General features: G+C 52.1%; 1 protein-coding gene across 3 annotated transcripts in view; it reads left to right on the top strand.

The window, feature by feature from the left end:
- Grik4 (glutamate ionotropic receptor kainate type subunit 4) overlaps positions 1-14,229 on the top strand; it is a 289,257-nt gene that overhangs the window by 203,320 nt on the left and 71,708 nt on the right. For all 3 annotated transcript variants that reach the window (XM_090319318.1, XM_090319317.1, XM_090319316.1), the window contains exons 9-11: positions 5,541-5,702; positions 12,502-12,654; positions 13,590-13,694. In XM_090319318.1, the coding sequence (XP_090175444.1) occupies positions 5,541-5,702; positions 12,502-12,654; positions 13,590-13,694 (420 nt within the window). The remainder of the gene's footprint in view (positions 1-5,540; positions 5,703-12,501; positions 12,655-13,589; positions 13,695-14,229) is intronic.

The following is a 14,229-nucleotide window of genomic DNA, read 5'->3' as shown; positions in this document are numbered from 1 at the left end:
GTGATTCAAAAATAGCTCAAGCAAAAAATTAGCAAGATCCAAACGAATTCAAAAGTAAGCTGGGGATGTAGGCTTCTGCCTGAAACACCAGCTACGCAGGAGGTAAAACCAGAGGACTGTGGTGCCAAGCCTGCCTGGGCTAAAAAACAAAGCAAAAATGGCAAAGTGGTAGAGTGGATGCCTAGTTTGAGCCAGAGCAGGAGAGGGAAGGGAGAGAGAGAATATTCTCAAAGGACAACGAATGAGAAAGGGCATGGTGGCAGCCGTCTGCGGATGAGATGTGGATGGTGGGGGAATGGAAGATGTGTTCCAAATTCTAGGCAGTGGGTGGTGGTGACATTCACAGGTGGGGAGTAAGGAGTTCAAATGGAGTAGTAGTATAATCGTAACGGTCTCCTTCACTTCATAATAGGAGCTTAGGAGCTGGAATCCCTGGTGTTCTCAGGATTCCTGGGGTTCGAGTGTTTTGAGCCACCGCAGTGGGAGATAGGCATTGTACCGTGTCTCTGCAGAGGGGGCCTTGCCTGGTGCTGAGCAGACAGCAGGGAGGCAGGGGTGCAGAAGATGGTCAGATCCTCCCATGCCAAGGACTGGGAACTGAATTCCTTCTTCTACCAAATGGAGCTGTGACTAAAACAGCTGGGTATGGCCTGGGAAATCCAGAGAATAGCAGAGTGCTTCATAGCTGTGAATAAAGGGAGAGCAGATGAACACTTCAAGAGTAATGCTTGTGGTTGGGGTGGTTTAGAGGCCAGAGGTGGAGCATGGGACAGAGGACCAGAGGCTGAGACCTAGGTAAGCAGCAGAGACATGGAGCTCTGCTGTTAAGGCACTGACAGAGATGGACACGCTTCTACTAAGCCTCTCTGGGCACTGGTGCCCAGCTACTCAGGAAGCTGAGATCTTAAGGAGCACCGTTCAAAGCCAGCTTGGCAGAAAAGTCTATGAGATTCTTTAGTTAACCAGTCAAATACTGCTAGTGAAGATGTGGCCCAAGTGGTAGAGTGCCATCCTTGAGGGGAAAAGGCAAGCAAGACCGCTAGGTCCAGAGTTCTCCAGATAGGGTCTCATGTTTTTGCCCAGGTAGGCCTGGGGCCGTGATCCTCCTACTTCTACCTCCTGAGTAGTTGGTATTTCAGGTACAACTAGTGAGATGCAGAGCCAGCTCTGAAGTAAAGGCACTCACAGCACAGCGGGTCCAGGTGCCTCAGCTGGGGGAAGGTCCAGAGGCCCTAGATCTGTTGGATGATTCTCTTGGGAGGTTGCTTGTAAACCCAGAAGAAGGGAGCGGCTCAGACTCTCGGATTAGCTAGAGCAAATAGCCTTTTGCAGAAGTGGAAGCAGCAGCAGCAGCAGCAGAAGGAGGCCACCTTCACAGCAGCGTCCCTTCTTCCCCATTGCCTTTTAATGGTGCCTGAAAGCCCGTAGAGGAATGAAGTCCTTGAGTGGGTTTATTGCAACTTCTAAAAATACCCAGAACTCGGGGAGCCTGTATGCCTCCTCCAAGATGCACGGAACTTTCCTGCCATCCCCTCTGAATCTCACAACAGGTCTATGAAGTATTATTTCCCCTACCTTATTTACTTTTGTTTTATTTTTTAAAACAAAAACGTGTATTATGAATCCCAGGGAACCCATACTACTTCCCAGTCCAGAGAAAGGTAAATGGAACCCAAGCACAGAGCATTGTTTTTGTTTTTGTTTTTCCAGTCAGCGGGTCAGGGTTAGACCCCATTTCTGGTAGCCACATGACCTTGGGAGAGCACCTGTGCCTGTCTCCATCCTACTGGTATAGAATGGGAGTGTCACCTCCTGCATGTCCCCTGCCCCTGGGTTGCTAGGTGCATGAATGGAGATGGGCTGCCTGGAGCACAGCTAGCGTGAAGTACCTCGTAGTAGTTATTACTATTGCTGCTTGGTTATTGTTATTGATGGCTAAGAGACCATGAACTTGAACCCTGGCCTTCTTGTCTTGACACAAATAGTGACTTATTTGACCAGTAGCTAAGAATAGTTTCTTCCAGGGTGAGGGAAAAGAGAGGGAGGAAGAGAAGCCTTTGGGTCAGGATAGACCCCCTTTGACTCTCTTGACCTGGAAACGAGGACTAAGAGGCTGCTTGGCGCTCCTGGCCAATCCCTGCTGCACAGAGGTAGGACTGGACTTGGAGACTAGAGAACTCTCAGGTCCCGAGGGCCCTCTGTGTACCTTTTCAGTTCTGTCTAATACCCTGCCAGGTAGATTCTGTTATCTCTACATTTCAATCAGAGCCCGGCCCCAGATCACCTCATGGGATCCGTGGCTCAGACAGACTTTGAACCCAGCGCTTCCTTATCCCCTGTATTCATTCTAATACACACTGCTGTTTCCTGATGAAATCACCCCCTGCACGGTGCCAGTAAGGTCTGTTAGCACCGTCATCAGAAAGGAGTGGCCACAAGTCCTGAGACCAGAGACTGGATCACTGATCACTGCAGAGGGGAGAGGAGGAAGGGTTAGGGAGGAAGGAAGGAGCGTGAGTGCTAGGCGATCGACTGGGTGCAGAGTTTGAAAAGATGGGAGCTGGGCCGCCTATGACATGTCTAGTGTTATTTGTCTAGGAGAAAAATTAGGAGACCTATTTCCTAGGTCTGGAATACAGATAGGAAGGGACAGATGGGCAGGAGGAACAAGACCAGAATGCCACTTTCCTTGTAGCTCAGGTTAGGAGATTGATAAAACTCGAGGATACTGGCTGGGCCTGCGCTTTGGTGTCTTGCTTTTCTCCTTGAAGCCAGTGGGAGGAGCATCTGTGTTAATTGCTCTTAGACTTAAATCACTATTCAACCAATCTTGTCTGGTGTGACACTGGGTAGATGCCCCAATAGACTCTGACAGGGACTTGACACCCAGCCCAGCTCTCCACTCCTCGAGAAGGAGGGCCGCTGTTCTGCCCAGTCTCACCTGGGACCATTGTGTCAGAGAGTGAACCTGCCCATCTGCTCACCCAAACACCTGGTGCCGGCATGGTGTGTTTCATGAGGTTTGGAGAGTGTGTGGCATGGGACTGGCTACCCTCTTCCGCCACGGTGGCCACCCATTCCCCCTCTTTTCCTTGCTCTTCCCCTTTTCTCCCTCCAGCACCACCACCTCTCTGGGGCCCATCCCAGCTCATCTCCCTTCTCCCAGCTGGTCTTTCTCTCCTGGCCCCAGTGAGCAAAGAGATCTGTGGAAAGACCCTGCAGCCAGTCAGTGAACGGTGGCTTGTGTGTAAGCCAGAGCTTGTACCTAGCTTCAGCGCCTAGCTGAGGGATGCCAGCTGTGGTGACGGATCTGCATAGTCCTCAGAATATTACCCAGAATGCATTCCTTCATTCCAAGGTAACAGCACCCTGTATTCACAGGTAGCTATGACCTGGCCCTTAGCTCTAGATACTAGGTCCTTAAAAAGCATTATGTGCACAAGCATGCATGCACACACACACACACACACACACACACACACACACACACACACACACAACTTTTTGCGGCATTGGGATTTGAACTCAGAGCCTCATGCTTGCTAGACAGGCACTCTGCCATGGAGCCACTGTGCTACTATAAGACATTCAAGACATTGGGGGAGGGGATATAGAGCAAGGTCAATACATTTGGAAAGTTTAGGATTAAGTAAAATGTAAACAAGCCTCTTCACTGCAGGAATTCTTTCCACCTTTAATGTGCAAGTGGACATGAGTCTTGAAAAGAAAAAAATATATAGTATGCAAATAGTTCCTAACCTTATTTGAGAATGGAGCTGTGTTTTCACGAACGTTCTGTTGCCATCTCCTAGAAAGCTTGGAGGACCACACCGTGGGAAATGCTGGCTGAGAAGGTTTTTACTATACATAGACTACTGCTGGTTAGATGTTTCTCATATTCTTTTAGAAAATAGACTTCAGTAGCAGCAGGAGAGCCTAAGTTTAGACATAAAGAATTTCCTAACTGTAAGAATGCTTGGAGAGTAGACTCCTAGAGTGTCCTGGGCAATTGCAGCAAAAGAAAGTGCCATCCCCTTTCTTGTCCTTCCACAAGCCCTCTCATGAGCCGTCATAAATAGAACGAGCCACAAAGGAAGATCCTGGAAGCTTTTTATCTAAAGAGGCCTTTGAAAGTAGGCTAGAGTTGCGGGATAAGAAGGTGGGAATTGAAAGGCAGGAAGACAGACTGGCCGGCTTCTGGACAGACTGTCTCTAAGTGCCTGCAGTGACCACATTCCTCCTGGCTCCGCCGAACACGCAGTGAAGGAAATACCTTCCGAACTCGAGTTTCTAAGACCAGTGGAACTAAGGGAGAGGGCCAGAGTCTGCCCAGGTCCTGAGGGAATGTTTCATTAACTGTCACAGACTGACTCCTCCTCATTCACCAGAGAAGACGAGCCATCACGTAGCTCTCACTGGTTCTTTGAAATGACACAGCGGGTTGCTAATATTTCTGCTTCCACTTAGCAAAGTGTGCATCTGAAGCCCGGTGAGGTTAAAGACCCCGTGGATGCTCGTGTATCCAGTTGAGAAAGACCTTATCCACTCAAGGTCTCTTCTAGTGGTTCTGCACATCCAAGAGGCCCCAGGCTTCGCGACCACAGGCCGCCATCCATCCCGCTCTGTGTGTGGGAATAAGCACAGACATGAGCCTGTAGCCCTGCCCACCCCAGAAAGATGTTTTCCAGTCCCCACCATCCATGGCCATTGAGGCCTGTTGGTTTCTCCACAGCAGCCTGGCTCTGTGCCCCCGGCATCTCGGTCTCACCAACTGGATTTCTTCTCATTAGCCATCTGCCCCTTCATTCGTGCTGGTAGCCCACAGTGGGAGGGCAGCTGTCCTGTGAGAGAGGCAGGACATAATATCAGCTTAAGAATCAACACATTCCCTGGCACGTCCGTGTTCCCCTCATGCGAGTGTGACAGCATCCAAAATACACTTCATCCTCGTCCAACTCCACTGTGTCAGGGGTCAGAGGCTCCAAAGGAGTCTTTGTAAGTCCAGCGTTCCAGGCAGAGCCGAGGAGGGCCGGGTTCTGAGCAAGGGGGGAAGGCAGTGGGGAGCCACCACAGATGCCAGGAACACAGTCTTAAGGACAGGAGGCTGCCTGAAGGAGAACAGTGTTCTACCTGGCCAGGAAGCAAGCCCAAGGCACCTGTCATCTGTCACTTAGCGGGAGCACGTGGCAGATGTGACTTCAGTCTGTGAAAGATGGCCTGAGCCAGGAAAATGCTGCCACAGCCTCCAGGTTACTCGTGGCGCCACTGCTAGGCCTTCAGTGGACACATCCCACCTCCACCAGGCCCACGCCCCCCGTGCTTCCCCAGGCTGCTCTCCTTACTTCTGTTCTTCAGCCCTGCACCCTGACACTGAGAGGGCCCAGGGGAACTGCTCCCTGCCATTTCTGTTCCCCTGAGGTCCCGCACAGCGCCTGTGTGCTTTGGATGGAGCCGGGCACCCAGGTACACTTCGTCATTGCCATTCACTCGATCCTCCTCTCTAACCACGTTCTCTGTTTCTGATCGCTGCGTCTTTCCAGGAGTTCTCACTTCAGAGAATGGACAGCCTTGTGGATGATCGTGTCAACATCCTGGGATTTTCCATTTTCAACCAATCCCATGCTTTCTTCCAAGAGTTTGCTCAGAGCCTCAACCAATCCTGGCAGGAGAACTGTGACCATGTGCCCTTCACGGGGCCTGCGGTAAGTGCACCCCGCCTCCACCAGAGCACCTTCCTTAGAGCCCCCTGGGCCTCTCCACATATTCTCTGTGGGCTGGCCACTCGGCAACAGGCCTTACCTTCTACGTCCTGGCTCAGAAGGGAAGTACAGGGGGTGTGGGAGGAAGATCTGGGAGTAATGAGCTCAGAACACTAAGGGGGTCACGAGGACACTGAGGACATCTGGAGAATTACAGTTCGGAGCCAGCCCAGGCAAAATCATTTGTGAGAGTCCGTTTCAACCAATGGCTAGGCCTCTTAGTGCAAGCCATGATTCCATCTGGGTGGGAAATACAGGTAAGATTGTGGTCCAAGCTGACCTGAGCATAAAGTGAGACCCTCTCTTGACATTAGCCAACAGAGAAAGGGCCGGTAGACTAATTTAAGTGATAGAGTGCGTGCCTAGCAAGTGCAAGGCTCTGAGTTCAAACCCTAGTACTACCAAATAGTGATAATGATGATGATGATGGCGATGATGATGACGACAATGGTGAGAGAACTGTGTGATGGCAGCCAGTTGTCATTAGTAATGTCATGTCCATTGCTGAGAAGCACCTGAGTTTATTATTGAAGTCTCTCTATTAAAGGGTCTTTAAGTTGGTAGAGCGCTAGACATGGGAGGGAAAGCAGCAGCTACTGGGTTTAAGTCCCAGTCTCAGTCCTAATTAAAATCGATACAAGGCCTTTCAGAGTAGATCTGCTTTGTCGTTTACAGACCAGGAAGCAGAGGCACGGGCTGGGACTAGGGGTGGGGAAGTGGGGAGCCTTTTGCTGAGTGAAAATAAGTTATAAGACTCTTGACTCCTCATCCAGTGCTCTTCTTTCCAAAGAGTTAGCATGGAGAAGGGGGCTGAGGAAGGTTGGTGTGCCTGCTGCAAGCTGTTCTAAACCTGGTGCAGGTGAGAGGTCACAGGAAGGACGTGAGGGCTGGGCTGGAATCCTGTGGCTGGCCCTCATGACCTGGCCTCCAGCCCAGTGTCATGTGCAGGCTCCGGGCTCACCACCCACAGGCGCGCCCACTCCCCTAGGCAAGTCAGAAGTTGTAGCGGCCATTCTCAAAGTCTAATGGGGCGCTGACTGGCTTGAGAGACTGGCTGTGAGGAGAGCATCTTCCCACAGTGGATACGTGTGGTGCCTGGCCTGGTGAAATGAGACGCCCTCTTGTTGTGACTTTGGTTTTGTCCTGCCACTGATGCTCATGCTGTCCCGGCTAGTGAACTCCTTTCAGGGACCCACACTGGACTGGATGGGGCCTCTCACACAGCTGCAAGAGCAGCTGTAGCTGTGGCCATTTGCTGGAAAGAATACAGGCCTTGGGATATGGGGCCTGGACCAAATACCAGCCTCACAAATTTCTGGCCACCTGTTGTTTGTTTGTTTTGCCAGTCCTGAGCCTTGAACTCAGGGCCTGGACACTGTCCTTGGGCTTTCTCAAGGCTAGAGCTCTTCCACTTGAGCCACAGCACCATTTCTGGCTTTTTTTCTATGTATGTGGTATGGAGGAATCGAACCTGGGTCTTCATGCATGCTTGGCAAAGCACTCTACCACTAGGCCAAACTCCCGGCCCAACTGGCTGCATGGTTTTAAGTAGTCTGAGCCTCCTCCTTCCCCTTTTGGGGTCTTAAGATTCTTTATCTCTAACGTTTGACTAATTATGCTTGACCACTCTGGAAGAATGATCCTGAAGATAAAATGGGGATAAGATCCAATCTTCAACTTTCCATTATTCACTGGACAACTTTATTTGACAGTCTATGTGCCAGATGCTGGAATAGGCATTAGTAAATAAATCAGATCGCTTTTGCTGCATTAATACTACACAAATAACCACTCACAAAATCTCACGAGCTCACAGTGGGCATTTATTTTGCTCGTGGTTCTGAGTATCTGCTAAGGATGAAGGTCTGCAACAAAAAGGTTGGCTTGTTGAGGCTGAGCTTGCCTGGTCAGCTCTTTTCTTTTCTCCACTGTAGCGAGCAGTGTCTAGAGCCTGGTGCCATCCCAGCAAAGAAACTAGAGACACACAGATGACTTAGCTCTAGGACCCCATGACAGGCCACTCTGACTTCTTTCACCTCATTTGCTTGGCCAATGCAAGTACATAATCAGTCAGTGAGGAAATATAATCCACCCTTTAAAGGGAAAGATACAAAATCACATGGTAAAGATCCTGAATGTGTGACTACAGAGCGAGGTGACAGATGGGGACCCATCAGGCAGGGCCAAAGTCACCATCCTTTGAGGAAGCTTGCTGTACTGCCTCATCTAGGAGAGTGGCCCCTAGAGTTGTGGGTCTGGGAAGGTTTCTAGAAGTTTCTAGGACTGCAGAGGCCAGGGGAAGTACTCTAGAAGGTAGGGAAGTAACACCACATTAAGATGCCTTGGTCCACCACAGATCACCCACCCAGCAGTGGGCCCATAAAAATGTATTGCTCAATGACTTCGTTGCTGTGTCAGATTGTGTAAGTGCACTTAGTGACATTTGCAAAAGGATGCACTTGACTAATGACACACTTTGCAGAACATGTCCCTGTCGTTAAGCTTTTGCAGGCCTGTGGCTTGCTGCTCATTTCTTCTGCACGAGACCATGAGCAGGGAGCAGAGAAGACTTCTGGATGGGTCAGAGATCTGCACTGCCTCATCATGAATGACACTGGGGTTGTTGGAACCCAGGCCCAAAATTCAGGCATCTTGTTAGGTCCGGCCACCTGACCCCCATATGCCAAATAGACACGGTGAAGGCTGAGGGAGGAGAGTTACTCCATGGCAGCTGAGGGCAGGCGGCACTTCAGTACATCCTCAGCCATCTTGCAGGGTACAGACATTGGCTTCAGGTTGGGTAGCAGGAAGTGAGAAAAGTCCCAAGTTGTCGGTATTGGATGCTGGGCCAGTAGCCCGGTCTTTGTCTCTGGAAGAGTTCCAGAGATGGGGTAACTGCTTTTCCACTAGGCACCTGGCAGGTGGTCCCCAGAGTTTTCAGCTATTTCCTTTAAGATGAGGGGCAGTTCGCCTCCCATTCAAGATGCTTGTAAGTTACTCTTCTCTTCTCTGGAGCCCAAGGTGGTTGTATCAGATTCGAAAGGGAGAGATTTGAAGAGGGCCCAGCGAAAACATCTTTTCCGTTCAGCGACTTCCCTGGCGTGGAAGCCACTTAGAGTAGCTGAGAAAACAGCAAGCTGGCCCTGATCTGCTCTCCCACTTCCCACACTCCTGCCTCAGAGGTGTTTGAGACAAGGGGACTTTGGGCCACTGTGGGGTCCTTCCTGGTGGGGAGGGAGGGCGCATCGGCCTGGGAGATGCTGGGGGTCCCCTCGCCAATCAGAAGAAGTGTGCTCTTTCTTGTGTAGGAGTCTTGTCTGCAAATGCTGTTCTGGCACAGAGTGGAAGACAGCCGTAGGGCACCATGCAATCACCACTTGCACTTCTTTTCTTGTTATGGTGTCCTAACCGATGGTTAAGGACTGCTGTCTTTTTTGTGAGGGGGGGAGGCGGGGGGCAGTGAGGAAACTAAGGCCCTGCTGGGTTCCACAGCATTTGAGGGGCACCAGGTTAAAACCCGCTGGGATTTGAGCCTAAATCTGACTCGCTGCCTCCAATAACTTCTGGCCTGGATTCTGGGGAAGGGAGGGGTTGGCCACCCATCACCTCCAGAGCAGGGGAGGGAAGGGAAGTCCCAGCAGTGACAGGAGCTGTTCACTCTGGCGGCTTACCTCTGGAGGAGAGAAATGCCCACTGGTAGCCCAGCAGTAGTCCCAGCTCTTTCAAGACAAAGGAAGCCTGGAAGTTACAGTCAGTTCCAGGAAAACCCAGCCTGGTTTCTCTCCCCATCACACATGTACAGAGGCTGCAGCCAGCCCTTCCTCGGTGGCACAGGCTCTGCCCCTTCTGTACCCGCGGCCCAGCAGCTTTAGTGCTCTTCTGTGCCTGCAGGTGGCATGTTGACAGGAACCGGGCTTGCTCACTCATTCTCTCCCCTACCCTCCACATCCCTCATCCTTTCCCCACCCCTGAATTCTCCTCCCTGTATGTGAGGCCCCAGTACTCTGGGTGACTCTTGTGGAATAGGAAGCCCAGCTGAGAGGCAGGGAAGGGGCACTGGACGGAAGGTAGCCTGGGAAGGCACCCGCCCAGGGGGACCTGCCAGGTGGCCGGCAGCTGAGACAAAGCAAGCAGAGAGGATGCTGGGAGGGGAGACACATACCCTGTAGCTTCATGTGCCATTGCCATTAATCATGCCGCAAAGAACAAAAATTGTGGGAAATCATTAAAATTACAGATGGCAAGATTAAGTAATTAGAATTTGGGCTAAAGCAGATGTTTGTAATTAAGTGTTTATTTCATTGAATAAAATCCAGATTGTAAGAACTATTCCAAGAGATTTTAATGGTGCCCACCCCAGTATTAGAATGGGGAGCAGAGGTTAAGTTCAGAGAGGTCCAGCGACAAACGGGCATCCAAGAGGATTCTGGGAGCACAGTGGTCCGGGACATGGAGAGACGAGGGTTACAGGTGTGACTAAAAGATACTTTTATTGTCGTGTCACAAGGGACGAGGGGACCCAGACACCACTCTCTGAGTCAGAATGGACTCACCTTAATCTATACTGAGACTTTCATTCCCCAAGACAATTTGCAAACAGCTCAAAAGAAAATAACAATGAGGAAGCAAATGAAAATATAAAAACAAGAGAATCAAGGCTTCCTTGCCAAACAGCATTCTGGTGCCAAGAATGATGAGAGGGTTTTAAATGAGGACCGAGCGGTTGGGGCCTTGCTATTTAGAAGAGACAGGGACAGGGACAGGCCGAGATAACAAGGAGAGATATGGGGACACGGAGAGGGATCGTAAGAGGGAGAAGAGGTGGAGAGGATATGGGGAGAATGGGCAGCAGGAATGCCCCCTCCCCAACTGGACTGGGAAGGGAAGCGGAGGGGGAGAGGGAGCCAAGGACTTTGTCATGGAAGCCTGCTGTCCCTGACTGTAGTCCCCAGTGCTTCCCACAGCTAAATCAGTAAATAATCCCGGAGGGAGAAAGCAGTGAAGACATCACAGAGCTGCTTCATGATGGCAATCTGAACAAAGCAGGGAGACTGCAAGTCCTAGACCCTGGCAGAGAGTTGGTGGACAAGCTAGAGGAGCAAGAGAGACAAGTCCTCAGAGGAGAAGAGAAGGCCTGCATGGAGAGCTGGCTGGGGCCTGTAAAAGAGAGCTTTGTGGTGATGGAGAGAGGACCGGGAGGAGCTTGTCCTGAGCGTAGGGCTCCAGGGGTCTCAGCTTGGCCCAGTCCAAGTTCAAGTACGAAAACCTTGGGCAGTACAGGGCATAGTGGGGCCCACCACCCACAGCATGCCTCCACGGTCTGGGGGCGGGGAATGAGAGTTTTCCTGCACTCTTGCCCCAGGGTCCTCAGCTGGAGTGGTAATAACTGGAAAGGCCCTGGAAATTGTGAAAGCCTGGGAGTTAGCGGTGTCCACAGACACTGCAGACAGCCACACACGAAGCTCTTGGCATCCTCCATTATCAGCCAGGGAAACCACAAGCCAGACTAGCAACAGCCAGGCAGCAGGCAGGAAGGAGCTGGGGCAGGGGGGAGGATGGGAGAGAGGGAGTTGGCAAGGACTGCTTCCTCTGTGTCTCCCAGGATCTAGTTTACGTATAATTCCCTTAAAGGGACTCAGACCTCCCTGGGAAGCTGCTACAAAAGTCCCCAGGACCTCTGCGCTGGTGAGGATGCTCTCAGCTTACAGTAGCAGGAACCCTTGAGGAAGGCTAAGTGTGGTGACATATGCCTATAATCTAGCTACTAGAGAGGCAGAAATAAGAGGTTCAGCGTCTGAGGCCAATCCAGGCAAAAGTGGGAGATTCTGTCTGAAAAAAATAAACTAAAAACAAAAGGACTGGGTATTGTGGCTCAAGAACACTGGCTTTGCAAGCAATAGACCTTGAATTCAGTGCTCAGTATCATCAAAAATTTAAAAAAAAAAAAAGTCACATGAAAACAAGGCCACATGGCGTCCGTCAGCATTGCATACCTCTAGCGTGATGGCGGAGGCCCGTCTCTGCTTGGTCAGGCCAGAGGGACATCAGGGCCATACAGGTGAGAGTCTTGAATCCCACAAAGGAAGAGCTCAGCGGCCACGGGGAAGGGGCAGCAGGGATGATTGCAGAGCAGCAGCTCGGGACAGTGGCTGGTCACTTAGCCTGGCCTAGCACTGGGTCTGCCCTGGCCCCATTGTGGAGTGGGTGCCCTTCCCAGCTTAGTCTTTAGGTCACAGCTGGATGTGAGACAGAGGGATGGAGAGCAGGGAGCAGGACAGACGGAAGGAGGCAGATTCCACGGAAGCAGCGGGGGCTCAATAGCCATGTTGGTTGTATTCGTGGAGCTATAGGGTCTGCTAGGAAAGAAAAGGATGCCTTCCTTTCCCCCTTTGTTTTCTCTCTTCCTCCTCTTGCCCTCCTCCCCCTCTCCTCCTTTACTTTCCCGTGTGTGTGTGTGTGTGTGTGTGTGTGTGTGTGTGTGTGTGTGTGTGAGAATTCAAACTCAGGACCTGGGTGCTGTCCCTGAGCTTTCCGTTGGGTCGGTCACGAGGCCTGAACTCGAGGCCTGGGTGTGAGTCCCTAAGTCTTTCTTTTTTTAATGGTCTCCGGAGCCCTTCCTAGCTGGGCTGCCTTTGAACTGCTGTCCTCAGCTCTCAGCGTCCTGTGTGGCTAGGACTACAGGTGTGAGCCCCTGACGCCCTTCTTCTCCAATCCTAACCCTCCCCTCTGCCTCCTCCCCCAGCTGTCCTCAGCGCTCCTGTTTGACGCTGTCTATGCTGTGGTCACCGCAGTACAGGAGCTGAACCGGAGCCAGGAGATGGGTGTGAAGCCCCTGTCTTGTGGCTCCGCCCACATCTGGCAACACGGCACCAGCCTCATGAACTACCTGCGCATGGTGAGGGGCTGAGGGTCAGGGCACGCCCAGCAAGGGGCACTGGTGAGGGGCTGAGGGTCAGGGCACGCCCAGCAAGGGGCACCGGTGAGGGGCTGAGGGTCAGGGCACGCCCAGAAAGGTGTACTGGTGAGGGGCTGAGGGTCAGGGCACGCCCAGAAAGGGGCACTGGTGAGGGGCTGAGGGTCAGGCCACGCCCAGAAAGGGGCACCGGTGAGGGGCTGAGGGTCAGGGCACGCCCAGAAAGGGGCACTGGTGAGGGGCTGAGGGTCAGGCCACGCCCAGCAAGGGGCACTGGTGGGTGGGTGTGTGGGGAGGATGCTCAGCTGTAAGTCACAGAGACCTCTCGACTCCAGGCTTCCCAGCCCAGCCCTGCATATGGAGTCACGTGTGGCGACCCCAGTGGGGTCTCATGGATCCCATGTGCCTGCTAATCAATCTCCAAGGCCCAGTGAACATCAGCAATAAACTTATGCCAGGGACAGTGGGCATAACTGTTAAGACTCCAAGGAGTCCAGAATTCCAGGCTTGGAGCCTCAGTTCTGCTCAGCTGTGGTCTTTACACGACCGGTAAGAGGCCAGGTTACAGGAACCTGTGACTGCACTGGGAATGGCAGAACAGAAACCTTGAGTTTGCCTTCCCCTAACTTCCTGCTGCCCAAAGAGAAGGAGTCTAGTGACAGCCCAGGACCTACAGGGGGCATCATCTCAAATGAGTGTCCCACTTGGTTTTGGTTCATGCAGTGGGTTTGGGGTGTTGGATATAGGGCTTCCCACCTTTGCACCCATACTCCATGGCTGGAAATGGGCAGCCGAATGAGTCTTGCAAGCCTCTCCTTTCCTGGGCCTCCCCAGATAGCCCAGGTGTGCCACTTAGAGCCTGGTACTAGGTGAACAAGGGGCCTGTTTGGTGCTGTAACTCACTCTGTCTTGGACAGGTAGAATTGGAAGGTCTCACCGGCCACATTGAATTCAACAGCAAAGGCCAAAGGTCCAACTATGCCTTGAAAATCCTCCAGTTCACCAGGAATGGTTTCCGGCAGGTAAGCCTGGCTGTGCTGCGCCGACGGATTACTCCTCTTTGCTCCTTTCCTTGTCTCCAAGATGGCTTGGAAGGCTATGTTCTGGGCAAGGCTCCCGACATGCTCCCAGATCAGGCAGCACGGGCTCTTCCCACAAGGGACGGGGTGTGATTTGTGGGGTGAGAGGGGAAGCAAAGAGGGATGTCACGGAAGGAGGGGGTTCTCAGCTGCTTTCCTGCCTTTGGGGTTATTTTCTGCCTTGCTCCCCACTCCGATGCTGGAACCCTGGTTTGACCCCTAGATTCCATGAGTTGGTGACGTGGGACCTGTGGGGACTCAGGAATTCCGCATTGGAATGGGTTTCCCATTCTCTCCTGTCTCCTAAACCAAGTGCCACCCCAAGCCAATCACTCTCCTCCTCTCTGCTGGCTCCCATCATCTAGGGCTGCTGTGTCCTCCTTTCAGGTCCCTACTCTCCTCCTCCTCCTCCTCCTCCTCCTCCTCCTCCTCCTCCTCCTCCTCCTCCTCTGCCTCCTCCACCTCCCTTTTGTTCTCC

Source organism: Megascapheus bottae, chromosome 27 (assembly GCF_031878675.1).
Source record: "Megascapheus bottae isolate mThoBot1 chromosome 27, mThoBot2.hap1, whole genome shotgun sequence".
Classification (NCBI taxonomy): Eukaryota; Metazoa; Chordata; class Mammalia; order Rodentia; family Geomyidae; genus Megascapheus; species Megascapheus bottae.
This window is presented reverse-complemented; position numbering and strand designations above follow the sequence as displayed.